At 53.5% G+C, this 20,595-nt stretch overlaps 2 protein-coding genes across 2 annotated transcripts in view; both read right to left on the bottom strand.

Moving 5' to 3' along the window:
- Positions 1–1,303, bottom strand: part of VAC14 (VAC14 component of PIKFYVE complex) — a 106,071-nt gene extending 104,768 nt beyond the window's left edge. The window contains exons 1-2 of the mRNA XM_063141531.1: positions 1,165–1,303; positions 698–848 (exon numbers count right to left, since the gene is read on the bottom strand). Of these exons, the coding sequence (XP_062997601.1) occupies positions 698–848; positions 1,165–1,268 (255 nt within the window). The 5' untranslated portion in view covers positions 1,269–1,303. The remainder of the gene's footprint in view (positions 1–697; positions 849–1,164) is intronic.
- Positions 1,304–6,408: 5,105 nt separating this feature from the next.
- The window catches only part of HYDIN (HYDIN axonemal central pair apparatus protein), a 210,699-nt gene continuing 196,512 nt past the window's right edge, over positions 6,409–20,595 (bottom strand). Inside the window, exons 76-84 of the mRNA XM_063141487.1 lie at positions 19,724–19,882; positions 17,337–17,617; positions 16,519–16,738; positions 15,222–15,434; positions 14,502–14,665; positions 11,609–11,759; positions 10,697–10,927; positions 9,180–9,404; positions 6,409–7,314 (exon numbers count right to left, since the gene is read on the bottom strand). Of these exons, the coding sequence (XP_062997557.1) occupies positions 6,826–7,314; positions 9,180–9,404; positions 10,697–10,927; positions 11,609–11,759; positions 14,502–14,665; positions 15,222–15,434; positions 16,519–16,738; positions 17,337–17,617; positions 19,724–19,882 (2,133 nt within the window). The 3' untranslated portion in view covers positions 6,409–6,825. The remainder of the gene's footprint in view (positions 7,315–9,179; positions 9,405–10,696; positions 10,928–11,608; positions 11,760–14,501; positions 14,666–15,221; positions 15,435–16,518; positions 16,739–17,336; positions 17,618–19,723; positions 19,883–20,595) is intronic.

Here is a 20,595-nt window from a genome sequence, read left to right as displayed (position 1 = left end):
AGGTAAAATGAAACCCCGTGGCTTAGGTGTTTGTCAATCACTCTTCATCAACACAGCCAGGTGTGATCTGCTGTGCACTCTCACATACATCTGGAACCCAGCTTCAGGACTGCTATGCAGAAACTAATTTATTTCTTGTTATGCTATTTTCCTAGACACCCCCCCCCCCAATTCTTCCTCCCAGACCTTAATAATTCTTACAGGTTTGGTTTGGCTGCATGTTTTGACAACCAAAGGGTCATCTCCCCCACAAGCCTGACCATCCTTTATTTGTTTAAAGTATTTTAGCCTGCAAAACCCAATCAAGACAGTTCGCCAGGCGAAAAGACTTCCACGCCACACTCTAGTCTATGGGGAAACGGCAGAAATTGGCTGGCAGTCAACCCTCCTCCAAAGCGGAACCCCGAAGGTTTCTGGGCTCCCTCCTCACAACAACGAAGCAAACGGAGGGGTGGTGGCAGGCGCCGAAGTCAAGGAGCGCTTCCCAGGGATGCCAGGTTCTTTGCACCGCCGGGCTCAGAAAGGAGGACGCTGCCTGCCTGCCTGCCTGCCTGCCCCCCACAAGCTACTCCCCTGTGACGCCTAGCCTGGCCTGGCCCAGCGCCGCGGCCGCTCCTGCCCTCGCCCGGCTTCAGGCGCCTGCAGCGACAGCGGCGGCTCTCCTTCTCCCCGCCCTCCCCGCCGCGCCGGCCCTTACCTTGCCCAGCGCGATGGAGCAGGCGGCCAGGCCAATGAGCCCCCCTTTCCGGCTGTGCGGGTGCTGGGAAAGCGCGAACTCCTGCGAGAGGATCTGGATGACGTGCTGGATCTGAGCCGCGCTGTTCTGGGCCACGAATTCACGCACCAGCCTGGGAGCGGAGAGAGAGAGGGGGGGGGGAGCTGCAGCCCAATCCCGTGGTCCAGCCTTCCCCGTCCCTGGCTGGGGATGATGGCAGGTGTGGTCCTGGAGGCCACCCAGGCCCTGTGAGAACCGAGGGGAGGCGCGGCTGGCTGCCCCCGGGGTCTGCCCTCCCCTGCTCCGTGGTCTAGGAGGGGAACTGGGGGGGGGGGGGGCGGGCAGCAGGAGCCCCAGCGCCCCGTGGGCGAGGGGGGCGGGCTGGGCGGCCTGCGGAGCCCCCCACCCACCGACCCACCCAGGGGCGGGGCTGCCGGGCGGCGCCTCACTTCTCGATCTCGAGCGCCGCCACCTTCCGCTTCTCGTAGAGCTTGTCGTTGAGGGCGCGCACGATGCTGGGCGTCAGCGGGGAGAAGTCCCGCTCCGGGTTCATGGCGGCGGCGGCGGCGGCCGAGGAGGAGGAGGAGGAGGAGGAGATGCAGCAGCCCCGCGCAGCCCGGGCCAGGGACGCCCGGGAGAGGCGGAGGCGGAGGCGGAGGCGGGGGCCGGACTCTCTCCCTCTCCCCGCGCGCGTACCGCTGCCGCGGTCCCACCGCCGCTTCCTGTTTCCGCCGCTGGCCCCGCTCCGCCCCCCGGGCAACGGAAGCGGTCTCGCCGCCGCCCCCGCCGCCCCTCCCCGCCCTCCCGGGGGCGGCTGCTGGCGTCGGTCCTCTCAGCCCTGCAAGCGCTCCCCGCACCCGGCAGACCCAGAGGCGCTAGACTGCGGCTCCCATCATCCCCAGCAGCCAGCAGAGCCAGCCTTCCCTAACCGGGCAGCCCCCGAGTGCGTTGGATTGCAACTCCCGTCGTGGCGTCGCAGCCCGGCACAGCTGGAGGCTGCCCGGCGGGGAGGCCCGGTGCTTGCGCACGAGCGCCGCCGCCGCCGCCCTTACGGCCCTGCAACGATGGTCGGCGGTGCGCGCGGGGGCTCAGCCGTAGCGGCCTCAGGGGGTGGGCAGCCGCCCGGGGCCCAGCCAGCGGCCCTGGTCACCCCTGGGAATGAGCGGGGGGCAGCATGGCTCCCCAGCGCCCTCAACCTGCCCATAGAACCCTGCCAGCAACTCCGTTGTGAAGAGGGGCTGAGGGCAAGGAAATGCCTTGGAGCGCAGGTGGCGGGACGCTCTTAACGAATGCAGCTGAACACAACTCCGAATCCACTTGCAATCCTATTCTGTGGCGATGATGGTGACTCTCTGCCACCATTGCACCATGCAGCAGAAGCTCTTTCCCGCGGGCGGGCAGGGGGGCTAAAGGCCTCTTGGTGAAGCACAGCAACTCTGGCCCTCAAAGGCCTTGTGGGAGCAGTTGGCTAGACCTTTTGCAGGTAACTTGTGAAGCCTGCCAGAGCTGGACTGGGTACCTGGCCCTCCAAGGTGGTAAATGCCTCCTTGAGGAATGGTGAGCTCTGAAAGCATCAGTGTGAGGGCCTTGTTGAGGAAACCAAACCTAGGTCCAATGGCTTTGGATAACTACCACCCAGTATCAAATGTACCATTCTTGAGCAGGGTGCTGAAGTGTGTGGTCACATCAATGGAATCAGTTGCCTGGTGAAGTTGTGGGCTCTCCCACACTAGAGGCCTTCAAGAGGCAGCTGGACAACTATCTGTCGGGGATGCTTTAGGGTGGATTCCTGCATTGAGCAGGGGGTTGGACTCGATGGCCTTGTAGGCCCCTTCCAACTCTGCTATTCTATGATTCTGTGATCACAACTGCAAGCAATGTTGGATGATACGAATTCTTTAGATCCATTCCAGTCAGGTTTCAGGCTGGTTATGAACTGGAAACCGCCTTGGTTACTCTGGTTGATGACTTACACCAGGGCATAGGTGGGGGGTGGCAGCATGTGACCCTCTTGGTTCTTCTGGACCTCTCAGCAGCTTTCATTACTATTGGCCATGGAATCCTTCTGCATTGTTTATCTGGACTGGGCTTGGCAGGGACAGATTTAAAGTGTTTCCAGTCATTACTGAAGGAGTGCTCTCAGAAAGTGGTCCTTGTGGACTTCTGTTCCACCCCATGGGGGTGCTGCAAGGTTCCATGTGTTTAAACATCTACATGAAACTGCTGTGGGAAGTCATCAGGACGCTCGGGCTGAAATGTCAATAGTATGAGGATGACACTCTGCTCCACCTCCCGTTTCCATAAATTCAACCCAGAGACGTTGTTGAAGCTGTGAACAAGAGTCTGGAGGCTGTTTTGGGGTAGATGAGGATAAACAAGGTGAGATTTAATCCAGGCAAGACAGATACTGCTCTGGATGGAGGTTTACAATAGGTCTTAGATAGGGCTGCACTCCCTCTAAAAGACCAAGTGCATAGTCTGGGAGTCTTCCTGAACTCTGCACTAACTGGGGAAGCCCAGGTGACCCGGAGTGTGTTTTTCCAGTTTAGGCTAGTATGCCAGCTATCTAGGGAGGACAGACCTTGCCTCAGTTATCCGTGCACTACTGACATCCAGGCTGGAGTACTCTAATGCACTGTATGTGGGGCTGCCTTTGAAGACAGCTCAGAAACTTCAGCTGGTGTAGAATGGTGCCCAAGTGTTGATGAGGGTGGGGCGATTTGATCAGATAACGCCTATTCTGTGTCAGCTGCAACGGTTACCGGTGTGTTTCCAAGCCCAAAGTAAAATGCTGCTTTTGACCTTATAAAGCCTTAAACAGTTTGGGACCACATTACTCGAAGGGTTGCCTTCACCCATATCAGCATGCTGCACTTTTAAGCTCAGCAGGGGAGAGGCCTTTTTCATTTGCCCACCTGTGATAAGAGTTCGGTGGGCTATTGCATCTCAGAGGGCCTTCTCTGCAGTGGCCCCATACCTCTGGAATAATTTGCCACCACCATGCTCCATCGTTGCAGGTTTTTAAGAAGGCAACAAATTAGAACATATTATTTTACTCTGGATTTCTCCTGATACGTTGATGTTGTTTTTGTTGCTGTTTTTTATTGCGTGGTGTTTTTATTGTTCTTGTATCGTTTCAGTTTTATATGCTTTTATTGTATGCCGCCTTGGGAGGGCTTCTGCCCTGAAAGGCGGCCAAGAAATATTTTAAATATATTAAGTAAAATAACCATTAAGCCAGTTGTAAGAAATGTCAGGCATTATACTTATGCTCCACTTTCACCAAGGTCAGCTCTCAGAGTGACTCAGAACTGAAATCAGCACAAAGGTACATTATATGTTAAGTAGGGACACACGCATGGTGCCGGGGGGGGGGGATGGGTTTGAGTCTGGCTCCCTGCCCCCCCCGCCCCCGCTCAAAGTAGCCAAGTAATACAGTCCAGCTTGCAGGGCCTTCCCCCCCCCCCCTTTCATCCTTTGACAGGAGGCCCATCCTCCTTGAAAGCATGTGCTCTGGATCCACAAGATCCACCTCCATGTTCCCCACTTTGCCCCTTGATGGATCAAGCCTAAGCAGCCATGTAGGAGCACAGCATCCTAATTACAGTCCTGGCTTTGGCCACAATTGTACTGTAATCATGCCCACTTCCTAGGGTGTGCATCCTACTGAGAGTGAACCCATGAGCATGCCTAGGATTGTAGTGTTAGTCTTTCAAAGGAAGATTTTGTAAAACAGGTGTGCATCTTGTAGCCCTCCAAATGTTGTTGGATTGCAACTCCCATCAGTCCTGGCCAGTACAGCCAAAGCTGTGGGACTTGCAAGCTGACAACATCTGGAGGGCCACAAGCTGCCTCCCCTTGATGGAAAAGGAGGGTCAATACAGCTTTAACTCATTGTTGCCCTCTCAGCACATCATCCTTGGCCAATGCAAAGTTTTTAAAAGCTTAATTGCACCATGGGAAGTTAAGGCAGGGATGTGGCCCCAACCCAGCGCTCAGCCTAAAAGGGCTCCTTTCCCTCTTCCTCTAAATCATTAAACTTCTCCAAATCTAAAAAGATATCAGAGGGGGGGGGTTTCAAAGACTGAGGGGCCTCTTCCATCAACTCTCAGTTGGATGATGCATTGCTCACTGGCATGAGCAATTCTTCTCTGCCCCAGAGTCATCACAACCAGTTCTAAGGGAATACCAGATATGGCAGGGTGGGGAGTCTGGGCCAAGGCTCGTTTTCTTCCATCCCCTCTGGATTCTGAGATTTCCCTGCTTTTCTCTGCAGCCACCCCTTCCGTGCACACACTGGCATGGGGCTGTCTTCCCATGACTGGTTTCTTCTATCAAGTCTCTTTTAACAGTCGGCTTGTTGGAACTCAGCCACTGAAGGATTTATCTTCATTTGCAAGTTTACTGGATATATGTAAGAGGGGTTATAAGGGTTTGTTAGCATGGCAGAGGGGAAGAAGCTTTTAGGGCATAGGATGGGGTTAAGCTTTAATATTAAGGGGGGCAAGTAGGAGTACAAACACTGAATGATGCTTTGGTATAGAGAAGGCCTGATGAAATATGATTTGATACTGCTCAAAGACATTAATCATAAGAACTTGTGACTTGTACCAACTGAATGTATTCCTTTTAAGGGATCCAGGTGAAAGGTCTAGACTGATAGAAAGGTAGAGTTGTGGTTTAGAAAATCCACATGTCTAGAAGAAAAGAGAAGTAAACTAGACAGTTAACCGCATGAAAAGCAGAAGTGTTGTCCAGTTTTGGGATAAACAAGTACATCAGAAGGGATGGAACATCCTGGGAAGGGGATGATCTAAATTGATGATGTGGCCCAATGAACTTAGATATTTTTAAATAAATTAATATTCTTTGTCATTAAGGGTATTTAAGTCTGAACACAGAGGAGGAAGACGTCTTTCCTTTCCCTCAGGCATGGACATCCGGGATGTTGCTCTGAGCCTAACATGTAGGCCTCAGTGACTCTTTGGTTTTGCCTGACCGAAACGGAAGGCCCTCTGCGGAGAAGGAATCCCTTTGCAGAGTCAGTATGAATGGTGCAGAATCAAATTATTATCATCATCATCCCGACAAGGAAGTGGAGGCAGGTGAGGCATTTCCCAGTGATTCGTATGTGGGAATAAGTTTGGAGTCTGCAGGTTTGATAGCTTAGGTCAGTTTTTTGTTTAATGTGTCCTCTGTTCTCCTGTCTCTGTAAAGGCTCTTTTGATAAATGTATTTTTCTTCTAATTTGGTGGGGAAATGTATGATTGAGGTCTCTGACCAAGACCCCAGGGAGAGGGTTTTCTCTCCCCACGTGGCCACTCAGGAACACGACCGAGGCATTTATTCTGGGCCCTATAAGCAGGTGTTGCTGCTTAAAGGGGCCGGAGTACTCACCAGCGCCGTCCCACCCCCACCCTTCTCCTTGGGGTGCCAGTTGTGCACCTCAGGCTGGCCTCCACATCTGACCCCAGCAGCTGTTCTGCTCCGTCCACTTCCTTCTGTAAGCAGAACAGCCAGCTATTTATAAGTCCACTACCGGAGCCTTCCAGCAGTTGTGGCAGACATTTGGCTCTTGATCTGGCTCTTCCCCAACCAGATTCCTGCTCGCTGCCCGGTCCTGACAACCTTCCCAACACCCCTGTTTGGTTCAATAACTTTATTCCAAAACAAACCCTCAAGCAGTGGGACTTTCTGATCATGGATGTAAGGCTTGAGTTCATCCTGCACATTTCCAGGTAACACTTTCGGCTGCAGCCTTTAATCACTCACTCAGTGGACTACTTTTCTATGAAACAATCTAAAGGTAGGTAAGACATTCCTGGCATGGTGTGTGCTGTCCTCCTTACACACGAAGACGCAGAAATCTTTCCTGTGCAAGTGCTGCAGAATACGTCCTGTAGTTCCCCTGCTTGTCCTAGGCAGGTTCGTGGAGGGCTCCCCCCTCCTTTTGAAGGTACAGAGGGGATATTGAAGGCCCCACTCTACTGAGGGCAGCAAGGAGTGTGTCTGTGATGGGGCCTCAGATACGAAGGTGCATGGGGTGTTTGGACCTCCCATCCTTGGTGGCACTGCTTAAGTGAGACAGACCCCCATGGCTCTCCACACATTCACTTCTCAGGCATGACACCCTTTAGGTAATAAACCCAGGAAACCTCTGGGCCCACCCCAGCTGCCCGAGGGCAAGAGACCACCAGTTTGCTAGTGACAGGGGCTTTGCTGCCAGAGGGATTCCCTTCAAAGGAGACAGTGATCGTGGCGGATTTCTTAGAGCGAATTGTCTCCATGGCCTTGACGGTGAAGGCTGGGTTCTCCACGATGTAGGTGAAGGCCATGGGCTGCATGAAGACGTTCTTGAAGGGGATGACTGCGCTGGTGCCAGCTCTGATCTGGATGGGCCCCTGCGGTTTGGGGGGGACCGAAGTGCCAAAAAGAGGGATCATGTAGTCGCCTCCGGTGGCCGAGGAAAGGGCAAGGGTTCCTCTGGCTTCTCCCAGCTGGCAGGGTTCAAAGGTCACTTCCACACTGACCTCAGTGCCTGCCTGAGATCCTGGAGGAGCATTGATGACTTTGTCCACATGGAAGTCTGGGCAGTCGATCTGCAGAGACAAATCACAGTATTGTTGCTCTACTGCCATCACGGAGCAGACAAAGGCAGCACAGTGATACAACTCCTTTTCAGAGTGTCAGGACCAAATCAAACTTGGTTGCATCTGTACGTCCAGGCTACATTGGTGGCTTCTCTCTGTTTCATTGGCCAAAGACTGCAATGCTTTTGTCCCTTGAGTCAGAGGGGGGCAACTGGTGGCCCTCTAGATCTCACTAGACTGCAGCTCCCATCATCCCTTATCCCTGGGGCTTATCAACCACCAAACCTAGAAATAATGAAAAGAGACATTCCTTATTGTGAAATCCTGTTTTCCTTATCTTCCAGAGGGCATTTCCATGACCTGTGGGTTAGTCCCTCTCACCAGACAAGGTCCAATCTAATAGTCTTCTTCAGGGGGAGAGGTGACCCCGCCTGCCCAGAATGGACTGGAAAACCCCAAGCCCCTAAACTCCTAATAGGAGAAATGTCTAAATTGCACAAGGATGAAAAACAAAACCAATCAAACAAAACAAGTGCAAGAGCACCAAGGCCTTACCAGTAAAACTATCCCAGTTCAAAAACACTGAACTGGAAAGGAGAACCCAGGAGGCTTAACTACACCCACACACAGGTGTGTAGTGGAGGCAGAAGCCTGTAAGAGAGCACATACAGTGGTGGCTGGAATGCTCACCAGAAGATACAGAAAACAGGAAGTCATGGTAAGAAACTTCCCTTTCTCCTGACTTATGCAGGGCATTGCATGACTTTTGGGGTATACCCTCTGCAAAACACTTCTGTCAAAGGCAGCATCTGCTAAAGAAAAAAATGTCAATTTTCTAATGTTTGGCAAGGGTGTGCAGAGAGGCCCACGGAGACTCCTTGTACATCTCCATTGAAGCATTGGCAATGTCCTCTGAGAATAAAAGGAAAACCCTGCCTCACTGCACTGACCCTGTTCAGCTGCAAGATACTATGATTAATAGTATCATTTACGAAGTGCTGGAAGGAGGCGGGAGCATTGCAGAGTCCGAAAGGCATCACCTGGTACTCAAAATGACCGTAACGGTTGCAAAACATGGTTTTCCATTTGTCCCCCTCCCTCCCCTTTTCCTGGTATTTCTTGGCGAAGCCAAGTCCATAAGATTGGATGAGGCCCCTGAATCGATCAGGGCCTCCAACAGCAGAAGTCCACCCTGGGGCAGGATAAGGCTGATGGGCACCAGGAATTGGGGTTGGGAGGTTAAAGGCCCTGGCCGGGCTCCCCCTAGCACCGCCGGGGCTGGCCGTTTCCTGGCAGCGATGCTTTGGCTGGGCAGCCAGCTGCATAATGTCCTTCCTGGCCACAATACAGGCAAAGGTTCTCCAAACGCCATCGTTGCTTTTGAGTGATCGATAGTGGCCGCCAGGCGCCCTCGACCTGCATGGGCTCAGGGCCAGGTCCTGGGTCCGGCCCACCCTGCTACCCTGGAGAGTGCCTGTCCCGCCGTTCAGTGCTTCACTCAGACAGATGGGCATCAATGTTGAGGCAGAGGGTAATGAAGGCTGGTAGTGCGACAGGCGGGGTAACTCGGGCCAACTCAAGGTGGTGCTGTAGGACAGAACCTGAGAGGTGAGCGCAGACTTTGTGCTTAAGTTGTTTTAACTTGGATCATGGTTTAATTTGTTTTTAACTGTGTATATTTATTGTTTTATACTGTATGTTTTTATTCGTACGCCGCTCTGAGATCTTATATAGGGCGGGATATAAATGTTTTAAATAAATAAATAAATGAGGAAAGTGAGATTCAACCTGGGCAATAGCCACTGTGGGTTTCAAGCTCTGTGCTCTTCACCTTGAATCTGCTTCTTACAGCAATTAATGGGCTTCCTACTCACCTTGGTAGTATACTCTGTTCTCTGGCGAGTGTAGTTGACAAACTTGGTGACTATGTTCTGGCTGCTGCCCAGCATGGTGCAGAAATAGAGTGCCCTCTCTGGCCGGGCAGGGGTGGCTTTCAGAATCAGGTCATACTGGAAGGAGCCCAGCTCATTGCTATTTAAGGCCAGGCGCCCGCTTGTTTCTCCAGGCCTCATTGGCTGGAACTCAAACACAAGCACTCCCTGAGAAAAGAGAGAGAGAAAGAGAGAGAGAGAGAGAGAGAACGAACAAACCACGGGTCAAGAGAACTGGTTTCCCAGAGAGCTTCAGCTATTGGGCGTTCTAGACATGCAATTAACAAATAAATAATAAATAGGAGAAGAGGGCATTGCCTGGAAGTGATGACTCTTCAAACTTGACTCCACTCTGCCCAGGAAAGCATAAATGCTCAGCCAGGCACACTCAGTCTCTCTCTGGCACATTTGTCTGTGGGAGGACGAGCATCAGCTAACAGTCAGGAGACCTTGGATTCCTGCAGTCCTGCACTGCTACCAGGGCGAGGGAAGAGGCGGTGGCAGCAGCAGAGCCTCCTCCAGCCTTACAATTAGGAGGATGGGTTGGAAGCAGCGGGGGATGCCCACCCTTGCCTTGATTACCCTCCCTGTGGTGCTGATCACAAAATGCCCAAAGGGAAAAGGAAGACAGTCCGGCCTGCAACCTGAAGGGTCACAGGAAAGAGGGAGGGGGGCAGGAAGATGCAAATACAAACAGAGGAGTCCTTAAAAGACGTTCTGGATGGAGCCAGAACAGGAAAGAGAACCAGAAGGAGGAAGACGGTGGGAGAGCACAAGAGAGGCCTCTGCAAGGGAAGAGCCAGACTGCTTTGCATCAGAAACTGCAAGAGAAGAGGAAGGAAGCGTCAATTTATAGTGAAGAATAACAGAGAGAGTGGGGCGGGGGGGGGGGGGGAAGAGATTTGTGCCATCCTTCAGCAAACGAAAGTCATCCAAGCTCTGAGAACAGCAGATCAACGTCCAAAGGAAGAAAAGAAGATGGGCAGGTGGGCAAAGGCCATCTCTGTTGCTACTTGATGGGACACGTTGCCCAAGCCTGGAGCTCGCCAGGCCCCCGGTGGTGCTCAGGTCCCCTCTGCCTGGCCATGTGGATGAATCGCAGTCCCTTTATAAGGGGGGCAGGGCAGGGCACATCAGGCAAACCACTCTTTCCGTCACCTGGGCCTTGCCGATGGCAATAACCAAGGGGCCAGAGAAAGCCACACACCCACAACCAGCCAGAAGAAAGGGACACGGAAGAAAAAAAGATGAGCTAACAGCAAAGGCAGCTATTGTAACAAAGCCTACTGGAAGAGGGGGGAATTAACATTTCCACAGGGGCAAACCCAAAAAACATAAGGAGAAACAAACTGATCATATCGGTGTCCTTTCACTGGCTGCAGAATGAAAACGCAGTTCTTCTGCCCAGTGTCTCACTGTCGTTCACGCTCTTGGGGGCACCTTCAAAGGCAACGTCCTACCTCAGACTGAGCAGGGACAGTGAACTGCGGTGGCAGGTTGATGTCGGGGACTTTGCAGTCGGTATTAAAGGTCACTGGATAGTGGACAGGGTTCTCCACTTTCAGGGAGGAAGACGTGCTCTGTCGGACGGGGGTCGTCAGTTCAATGGTGCCAAGCGGGCCACACGGGATGGCCTTAAACGTGACCAAGTAGAACAAGAATTCCTGGGTTGCTTCATTGCGGAAGGTCACCTGCAGACATAGGAGGGGGTCAAGACGGGCCAGATCAAAGAGCCTTGGCCAGTCCCCCTAGCTGAAGAAGCCGGGCAATAAGAGAACGTGCAGCAAGTGAGCTCACACCCTTCTGGACCCCCCGCCCCCACCCAAGCACATGCGCAGCTTCTTCCTCTCTGAGCCAGTGCTCAGAGCACAGCCTCCTTGCTCTGCAGAGGGGTTGGGCATTCCAAAGGGCAAGAGGACTGCTGGAATTACGGATGGCAGCTCTCACCAACCCTGGCTGGTCTGGTCTCAGAAAAGAAGGAATTCAAAGTGGGTCTGGTGACTGGAAAAGTGGGCAATTCATTCTCAGCTGACACAGACAGACCCTTTGGAAAAACCGCTGCAGAACATTTGACACGGCGCTTTTGACACAGACCATGCACTTTTAAAGTTCCCGATCAGAACACTGCTTTTTCACAAAGTGCCTAAAGCTCAGCAGGCAAAGAGAGCAAGGGCCTCTCGCCCAACCACACCTGTAACCCAAGAAGGGCCAGACCATGATGGAGAACCATCTGCCTGCCAAATGCTGGGCTGAGCAGCCTGCCTCTGGACCTCCCTGGGCGAAGGCGCCCTCAACTCTTGGGGTGTCCCTTTCGGGGCTGACTGGCCACTAAGCCCAGGCCACCCCGAGGGACAAGGCAGACGGACCCTTACCTTGGCACTGTACATGCCTTCCTTGTAAGAGAAGAAAGCGAGCTTGTGGTCCTTCTTGGCAGAGGCAGGCACTTCAACGTAGTCCAGAGTTTTCAGTGTGGTGGTGACTTCCAGCCGTTCCGGTTTTAGCAAGTCAACGGTGACACGGAACCTGGCAGAGAAGGGCAGGCACCCAGTTTATTTTTGTTTATTTGTTTCCTTTCTACGCCACCCAAGAGCCAAAGCTTACTGGATCGGCTCTGCGAGATTAGAAGGGCTGATTCCAGAGAGTGCCATTGGGGGATTCCTGTGCCACCCCACGGCCATTGAGCTGTGCAGTGCCACAGGGCTCTATTCTGTCCCCCTTGCTGTTCAACATCTATGTGAAGCTGCTGGGAGAGGTCATTAGGGGGTTGGGTGCCGTCAACATGCTGATGATACTCGGCTCTATTTCTCCTTGCCGTCGGAGTCGGCTGGGGCAGTGAAGGTGCTGGACCACTGCCTGGAGGCTGTGACGGGCTGGATGAGGGCCAATAAACTGAAGCTGAATCCTGATAAGACGGAAGCTCTGTGGATTGGTGGTTCCCAAGTCTGGGAATTGGGTAAACGTCCTGTTCTGGATGGAGTTGCACTCCCTCTGAAGGAGCAGGTGCATAGCTTGGGAGTACTCATAGATCCATCCTTGTCACTTGAGGTGCAGGTGGACTCCATGGCTTGGAGTACTCGGGGTCACCTTCAACTGATCTGCCAGCTACGGCCTTTCCTGGACAGGAACAACCTAGCCATAATAGTCCATGAGCTGGTAACTTCCTGATTAGACTACTGCAATGCACTCTACATAGGGCTTCCCTTGAAGATGACTTGGAAGTTGCAGCTGGTGCAAAATGCAGCAGCTAGACTGCTCACTGGAACATCTTATAATGACCATATAACACTGGTCTTAAAAGAATTGCATTGGCTCCCTATATGCTTCCGGTCAGAATTCAAGGTGTTGGAAATGACATTCAAAGCCCGAAACAGCTTGGGACCTCGGTACCTGAGTCTCTCCCTATATATGCTTGCCCAAGATTTGAGATCTGTTGGAGGAGCCCTCCTCTGCATCTCACCATCCCGAGACATGCATTATGGTGGGACGTGGGGGAGGGCTTTCTCTGCTGTGGCACCCTGCCTGTGGAATACCTTCCCCTTGGAGGCCTGACTGGTGCCAGCACTGGCTTCATTTCGGTGCTAAGTTAAAACATGGCTTTTTATCAAAGACTTCAAGGGCTAAATTCCTCATGGTTACACATAATTTTAATTGTTTTATTGCTTTTAATTTTTTTCTACCGCTTTTAATTTAATGATTTAATAATTTTTAGCTGTTTAAATTATTTTTGTTTATATTGCTCTGATTTTATCTGTACGCCACCCTGAGATCCCAGTGATAATAGGGCAGGATACAAATGTTCTAATAAATAAATATTAATGCAGCCCCAAATAGCATTTGCTTTTTCTTGCAGCCACATCACACTGTTGGCTCATATTCAGCTTGTGATCTACAACAATTCCAGGATCCTTCTCACTTGCAGTATTGCTGAGCCAAGTATCCCCCATCTTGTAACTGTGCATTTGGTTTCTTTTTCCTAGGAGTCCCCACTACTGAGTTCCACTGCATAACTCCAGTGCATGCGCGCACACACACACACCGTCGTCTGAAGTGGTCCCACTCATGCACACATCTGCAAACATCAGCACCCCAGGACAAGGGGTGCATGTGAAGGACTGGGGGATGTTCGTAAATTACCCCTGAGAGCTTTGACTTAGAAACCAGCTTGTGAGGCGGTGTGTCTGTGTGTGTGTGAGAGAGATACACACACACACACACACACACTGGCATCCCTTTCCTCCCCTCGCCTGAGTGTGCCTCCTTGCCTGGGATCACACTGCTTTCTGGTCAAACCACCCACTGCTCGTGGGGAAGCTGAACATCTGGGGGATCCAACCCATTGGCTCCAACCCATCTGGTGATACCTTCCTCCCCATCATCAGCCTCCTCCACTGACTGACACTGAGGTGAGCCTCTGCCTTAAGGCTCCAGGAAGGCAGCATTGGCTGATCAACAACTCTGTCTTGTAGCTTTTCTGTTATTCCCATTTTACTGATCATGAACTGAGGCTGAAAGTCATTTGCACCTCTGGTAGAGTGCCAGAAGGGCCCTGGCTCAATTCCTGGCATCCTCTGGAAGCGCTGGGAAAGAATCCTGCCTGAAACCCCAGAAAGCCATGGCTGCCAGTCCGTGCCAACAACACTGGGCTGCCTGGACCATGGCCTGACTCAGTCTAAAGCAGCTTCCTAGGTTTCTGTCCTCATGGCTGAATTCAAAAGCAATTCTCCCAGGGCCAACTCTCCACCAATGGGATCATACAAGTGGATGCCACTGTCGGAGACCCCATGGAAAGCATCGTTTCCTCAGGAGCACAGTCACTCTGACTAGCAGTGGTCCATGATTCTGAGTAGGGATTTCACCTCTGGGAGAGGAACAAGGATGAGAGGGGGCAGAGATAGCGGCCAGGAGCCCCGGAGACTCTGGCAAGAGGCGAGGGAACGGGGCTCTAGGGTTCTCCCAGGGGTCGCCCCAATTGAACCTGGAAGTGGGGGCTGGGGAAGAGAGGCATCCCTGTCTGAGCAGAATAGGAGAATGCAACTCGAAGAGACTCTGGACCAGGTGAGCTCTCAGCTTGGGGGTGGGAGTGTAAGGCAAGGGAGACGGTCCCAGTAAAGGAAGCTCTGCAACACCTCCCGGAACTAGGCCACACTTCTGCACACCTGGAACTGTGGATTCCTGGTGCGATATGGACTCCTGCGCCTGGTTAAAGAATGGCAGGGAAACGGAGGCTGCCCACCTCAGCCCCATGACGCCTCCTCTCCCACTGACCTTTGTGGTTTGTTGAGCCAGTTAGAGATGGGAAGCAGTTCCGTGTAGGGTGTTTTGCATGGAACTTCCCTCATGATATTCCCCGCGGATTTGGGAGGCTCTGCAGTGCCTTGCAGGAGGTACAGTAGCCCTGTCCCATCTGGCAGTGGGAAGAAGATGGAGCCCTGCAGGCAAGAAGAGACGTCGTTGGCTCGCATGGGATGGCCGGGTTTGCCCCTGAACAGTGACTAGTTTGCGCAATGCGAGAACTAACAGATCCTGAAACTGCTTGAAGCATTCAAGGGAGTGTACAGAGTGACTTCTGTGCCACCCCTGATGCAGTAGCCCTTTCCCCTTGACACACAATTGGCTACCCTTGGAAGCGACCCTGTGCTGGAGCAGGAGGAAAGCTTCTGCACCCGAATGATGGCCTGCGTGAGCAACAAATGAGTTCCGGCAGCGCAAAGAGCCCACCTGGCCATGGGTCCCTGTGGTCCCCTGCAGAAGCTCTTCTCAAAAGGGCGGCAGATAAAAGAACAAGGGGGCACATAGCGCGTGGGGAGGGGAGGGGTCAGCGCGGCCTTCTCCAGCCGAGAGCCCTCCCGATGCCTCGTAGCCCTGAACGGCTCGGGGAACCCGGTGCATGGGAGCCCTCAGGCCTCCAGCATGGCCAGTTCCCTGGCAGCCCTGACCGGAGAGCCGCCACACACACCCTCCGGCCTCGCTTTGCGGCGGGCCTACCTGATCCTTCTTATTCTCTGAATTCATGGCCAGGGGCCTGTAGGTGACTTCATAGGGCTTGTTTTGCTGGTGGGCTTCTACCCGCAGGAACTCAGCCCCCTTCCATTGCTCCCCCTCGATGATGGGCCGCAGGGTCCAGGGCTGGTTGGTCCGGTTGGAGAGCAGGATGACCTGCGTGTGCTTCGCACGCACCTGGCACGTGAAACTCACCACCTGCGCGAGGGAGAGCCACCGAGTCCTTTTCCATCTGGCCTGACTAGGTCGGAGCGGTGAACGTGCAGGCAGATGCTTTCAGCACCTTCCCATCCAGAGGAGCGGGGTGGGGGTGGGAGGATGGCAGGGAGGGGGCTGCAGCCTTCTGCCTTCCCCAGCAGCCCAAGCCAGCCTGGGCCACCGCTTTAGCAGCGCAGGGATCAGGGTGGCAGGGGAAGGGAGAAGGTGCGTGCATGCCCCCCCCCATCCCAGTGTGCAGGTGTGCACGCAGGTGTGCATGGCTCCCAGGCACCCCGGCAAAACAGGATTTGTCCCTCGAGGCCAAAAAAGTGATGCAGCCTTGCTCTATAGGATAGCAAAGCAGCTGGAGGGGAGGGGAGGGCCCCTGCCGGTCATACACATCCCTCCCCAGAAGAGAACAAGGGGCCTGCCCCTTGCAGGAGATGGCGCCACGCCCACCGCTGAACCTTCATTTTCAGGACAGGTGCTGGCACGTAGACAGAAGGAGAGAGATCCTGCTCAGATCTGCACAAAGATGTCGTGGGAAATTATTACCACCTTACTGGAGTATTAACTTCCATGTAAAAGGGCATTTTCAGTTGTGGGCTTCCAGAGGGATTGTGGGATTGTGCAGGCCAAAGCAGGTGTCCAGCATGGCTATTCCCATCCTGATCGCTGCTGCTCAAAACACATCCTAGGGCGAGCAGCAGTGGGGAGGAGGGGGGGCAGCCACATTGCTGCCCCAGCAACAGCCTCTGCAAATCTCTCCCGTGAGTGACTTCTGCTCGACTTCCAGGGTTTGCAATATTGTTGCTTAGGAAGTCAAAAATCTGGAGGCTCCCTACAAGACTAGGAAACGAAACATAGATCAGAGGCAGAATTTAAGGGGCGAGACATGGGACGAGGCATGTCCAGTTCTTCATGCGGGAGTGCCTGGATGCTGATACAACTTCAGGGAGCATTTCACTGGTTAGTTACGCCAAACCCTGCTGTTGAGCCGGATCTCCCCCCGCCCCCCGGGAAAGAAGGGCCCTACCCTCCTGGCAACATGGGGCCCTGCCTCCTCCTGCATCCCGCGAGTCACCTCTTTGATGGGGGGGACTCCCACGCAGCATCCGCTCAGGGTGAGCTTCAGCGGCTCCCTGCCTTGGATCTGGCACTGCAGGTTCTCATAGCAGATGTCCTGACTTTGTTCACAGGGGTGGAAGGTCACTTCAAAGGAGACGTCCATTCCTGGGGAAACGTAGCCCTCCACAGGTTTGATGGAGAAGTCTGGTTTGAAGCGCTTGGCATCCCATTTAAACCTTTGAAAGAAAAGAAGGATATGAGGAGGATTCCACTGCTTGATGGTGGGGGCGGGGGGACCCACCTGTGATGGTGGTTCACAATCCCAAGGGTGGGAGAGGACTCCGGAAGCAGCCGCCGTGTGCTGCATTTGGCATAGCCTTGCTTGTTCACGCATCTCTGCACTTCCTCCCTTGAGCCATTGCAAGATGCATGTCAGGGAGGTAAAGACAGCTGCAGGGGGGGGGGGGGGAGGCTGAGCCCAGAGGCTTCAAGTTGCTGGTCTCTGCGTGGCAGCAGCTGTCTATGCTAAAGGAGAAGAGATACAGAAGAGAGGCGAGATACAGTTTTGACAGGTCATTCTGAAGTGGGGGGAACCTTGTCTTGTGGGGAAATTGTGGTTACTCCAGGGGAGAACGGCAAGGATCAGAACCTCTGAAAAGGGGCCTGTCCAGCCACATGCGCCCGTGGAAGGTGCAAGGGTGTGTGATTGGCTAGGCAGGGGGGCATGGCCTGAACGGAAGGCCTGGTTTGAAATCACCCACTTCCCCAGGCTTTAGGCCAACCAGTGATCGATTCAAAAGCAGGCATTCGGCTTCAGCGGCCAGATCGCTCTACCCTACGCCGATGTCCCCTGTGTTCTGCACGGTGATCCGTCGGGAAGCCTGGCTCCGCAGCACCACTGCTCCGAAGGGGACGTGATCCTGGTCCAGGCTGATTTCAATGCCTTGGCAGCAGCCTTGCACTGCGAAGAGGGTGCGCAGAATCCCTTGGCAGTCGAGTAAGACTTCCTCGGTGAATGGCAAGACGCGGCTCTTTGGGCTGAACGTCACCTCCACGCGGCAGGAGCCTCCGTTGGGCTGCAGGGTGACTTCACTAGACGGAGACATGGTGAGGACCTGCCCAAAAGACACGCGGTTGAATGCTCCACAGGCAGCAGCGCCGCACGGTGCGCTCCCCCAGCCAGGGCTCACGCAGAACAGCACGTCTCCTTGGCTAGAGTTGTCATTTGGGGCCTGGCTGGGCTTCCGAGCATTTAACAGCCGCATGGCAGGCAGAAGCTAAACAGAGGTGGCGATGAGTGAGGGGCAAATGCTTCCAGGCCCACCTCAAACAAATTATTTCAGTGCACAAGTTAATGGAAGATGTCACCCCATGGCTCTTGATGTCCTAATAAAGCCATGTGGATCCATGAGTACTACATTTTCCATGGACCCTTCCATAGAACCATAGAATAGCAGAGCTGGAAGGGGCCTACAAGGCCATCGAATCCAACCCCCTGCTCAATGCAGGAATCCACCCTAAAGCATCCCTGACAGATGCCTGTCCAGCTGCCTCTTGAAGGCCTCCAGTGTGGGAGAGCCCACAACCTCCCTAGGTAACTGATTCCATTGTCGTACTGCTCTAACAGTCAGGAGGTTTTTCCTGATGTCCAGCTGGAATCTGGCTTCCTTTAACTTGAGCCCGTTATTTCGTGCCCTGCACTCTGGGAAGATCGAGAAGAGATCCTGGCCCTCCTCTGTGTGGCAACCTTTTAAGTATTTGAAGAGTGCTATCATCTCTCCCCTCAATCTCCTCTTCTCCAGACTAAACATGCCCAGTTGTTTCAGACTCTAACATAGTTGTATGCATGCTTAGCAATATCCCAGGCACAAAGATCCATGAGAAAAATTGTTCCCAACAATTCCAGGATCTTTCTCGCTTGTAGTATTGCTGAACCAAGTGTCCCCCACCTTGTACCTGTGCATTTGGTTTCTTTTTCCTAGGTGTAGAACTTGGCATTTATCCCTGTTAAATTTCATTCTGTTGTTTCAGAGAAGCTACACTGGATCCAGACTTTGTTATGCTTAGAGTAGACCCAATGGAATCGATCAGACAACTTAGTCACAACTACATTACTTCCCAGTGATTTCAGTGGGTCTACTCTATTCCTGACATAGTCTGGATTCAAGGCATCAAAAGCTCCATCACATCTAGTCAAATGTGCGGCTCCTGGTGCTTCTTCTGTCGCTGCTCCCTGAAAACAGGAAGTAATTAGCCCCATTCAGTCCGGTAGGAAATGTGGGTTTTTTTGGCAGCGCAACAGAAGACGGGCGAGAGGCAGACGACGACGTCATGTGAGTAAAATGCTCCTTGGATGGAGCGTTGAGTTTCTGCCCCAAAACAAGGATCGTGCTATTAGCGTAACTCGAATGGTCAGGATTATCTCAGGGTTTCCCATGCATGACTCTGAGGTGAATATCCCCACTTTGAAGATATTTGGATTCATCTCAGAACTTTGGGAGGACGTCCGTTAACTTTTGTTTTGCCCCATTTGATACATTTTGGACCTCTCCCCAAGTCCTCCATAAATGGGAAACACCAAGCAGTTGGGGGGGGGGGCACAGGAGGGAGGGAGGGGGGCACAGGAGAGAACTCTTCATTTTGTGACCGCCAGCCTCGGGAATGACTTTACCACCACGTTCCTTCCCTTTCCCTTCCCATTTGGAAGGGCTGCAGAAAGATGTATCAGAAGATGTTTCTTCAGCAACTTCTCAGCTATTTGCTTGGCTGCCCCTGCCTGGGGGCAGGAGGACCACCAGTGCTCCCCTCTCAGTGCTGGCTGCAGGAGAGTCAGAAGTGTGGACGAGCATCCTGGCCGCTCTACGTCTCCAAAGGGCAGTGCGTCCCTGGCAGCTCGGCCCTCCATGGCTGCTCCGGCACTTTCTCCCTGGCAGGCACGGGGGCGGGGGGGGGCGGGCGGGCAACCCCCTGCTGGCAGCTCAAAATAGTCCCCCACCCACCCAGTGCTACCAGGCTCTTTGCCCCTCCTGGTTTTTGAAAGGGTTTTTAAAACAACTGTTTGTTTGTTTATTCTCCTCCTCCTCCTCTGTCCAAATTAGTAAACACATGCAGTAGGAACTGAAAGGGCGAGGAACCCTCCCACGGTGTATCCGTGGGTTCCAGTTAACATCCAAGCCTATGTGTTGGAAACCGCTGGCTGCCGTTCGAGAGGGAAGCCTGACCTTTGTTTCCTGCAACTCTGGGGCAGAGGACACGAAGCTGAGGTTGAAGGTGACAGAGGCTGCGCTGTTGTTGACTATCGTGGCTGCCTTCTTCACGACGTGTCCTGGAGGGATCGCTCCAAATTTCAGCACTCTGTTGCAAGGTTCCACCACATCAATCTGTGGGTAGGGAAAAAATGCCGTGAGGATGCAACAGAGCAAAAGTGGTGGTTAAGAACACCACACAGTGGAAGAAGCCATGTAATGAGGGCAATAAAAAGTAGTATTCAAGCAGTAACACTGAAAAATACTGGGGTCACCTTCTCCAGCCAGGCACCCTCTGAATGTCTTGGAGTGCAACTCCCATCATTCCCAGCAGTGTGGGGAAAACTATCTAGGAACGGTGGGAGTTGCAGTCCAACACATCTAGAGTGCACCAGCTTGCGAATGCTGGACTAGGGCCTGGATGTCAGAAGGATCTCGGACTACCTCTCAAAGAGAATGGCCACTAGTCACGAGGTCCCTAGACTCTGCCCTGGATCAAAGGCACCTCTGAAGACCAGGCGCTGGGGATTAGGAATGGGAGGGTCAACGTGGGGGAGGGGCTGTGGCTCGGTGGCAGAGGCCCCGCCTGGCAGCCAGAAGGTCCCAGGTAGGGCTGGGAGAGCACCTGTCCTAGAACCCTGGAGAGCCGTGGCTGCCAGTCAGGGTAGGCAATGCTGGGCTAGGCGGACCCAGGCTCTGGCTCAGGACAAGGCCACCGCCTGTGTCCCTGCAAGGGGGCTGCTGCTGCCCTCCTGCGTGCTGTCCCAGAGGCCCTTTGTGGGAAAGGAGACGCTGCTCTAGGCAGCCCTTTGCTTTGATCCAGCAGACTTTCTCCTGTCCTCTGAAGG

This window comes from Elgaria multicarinata, chromosome 14 (assembly GCF_023053635.1).
Source record: "Elgaria multicarinata webbii isolate HBS135686 ecotype San Diego chromosome 14, rElgMul1.1.pri, whole genome shotgun sequence".
NCBI lineage: Eukaryota > Metazoa > Chordata > Lepidosauria > Squamata > Anguidae > Elgaria > Elgaria multicarinata.
Note: the sequence above shows the minus strand (reverse complement) of the source record. Positions and strands in the feature narration are given on the sequence as shown.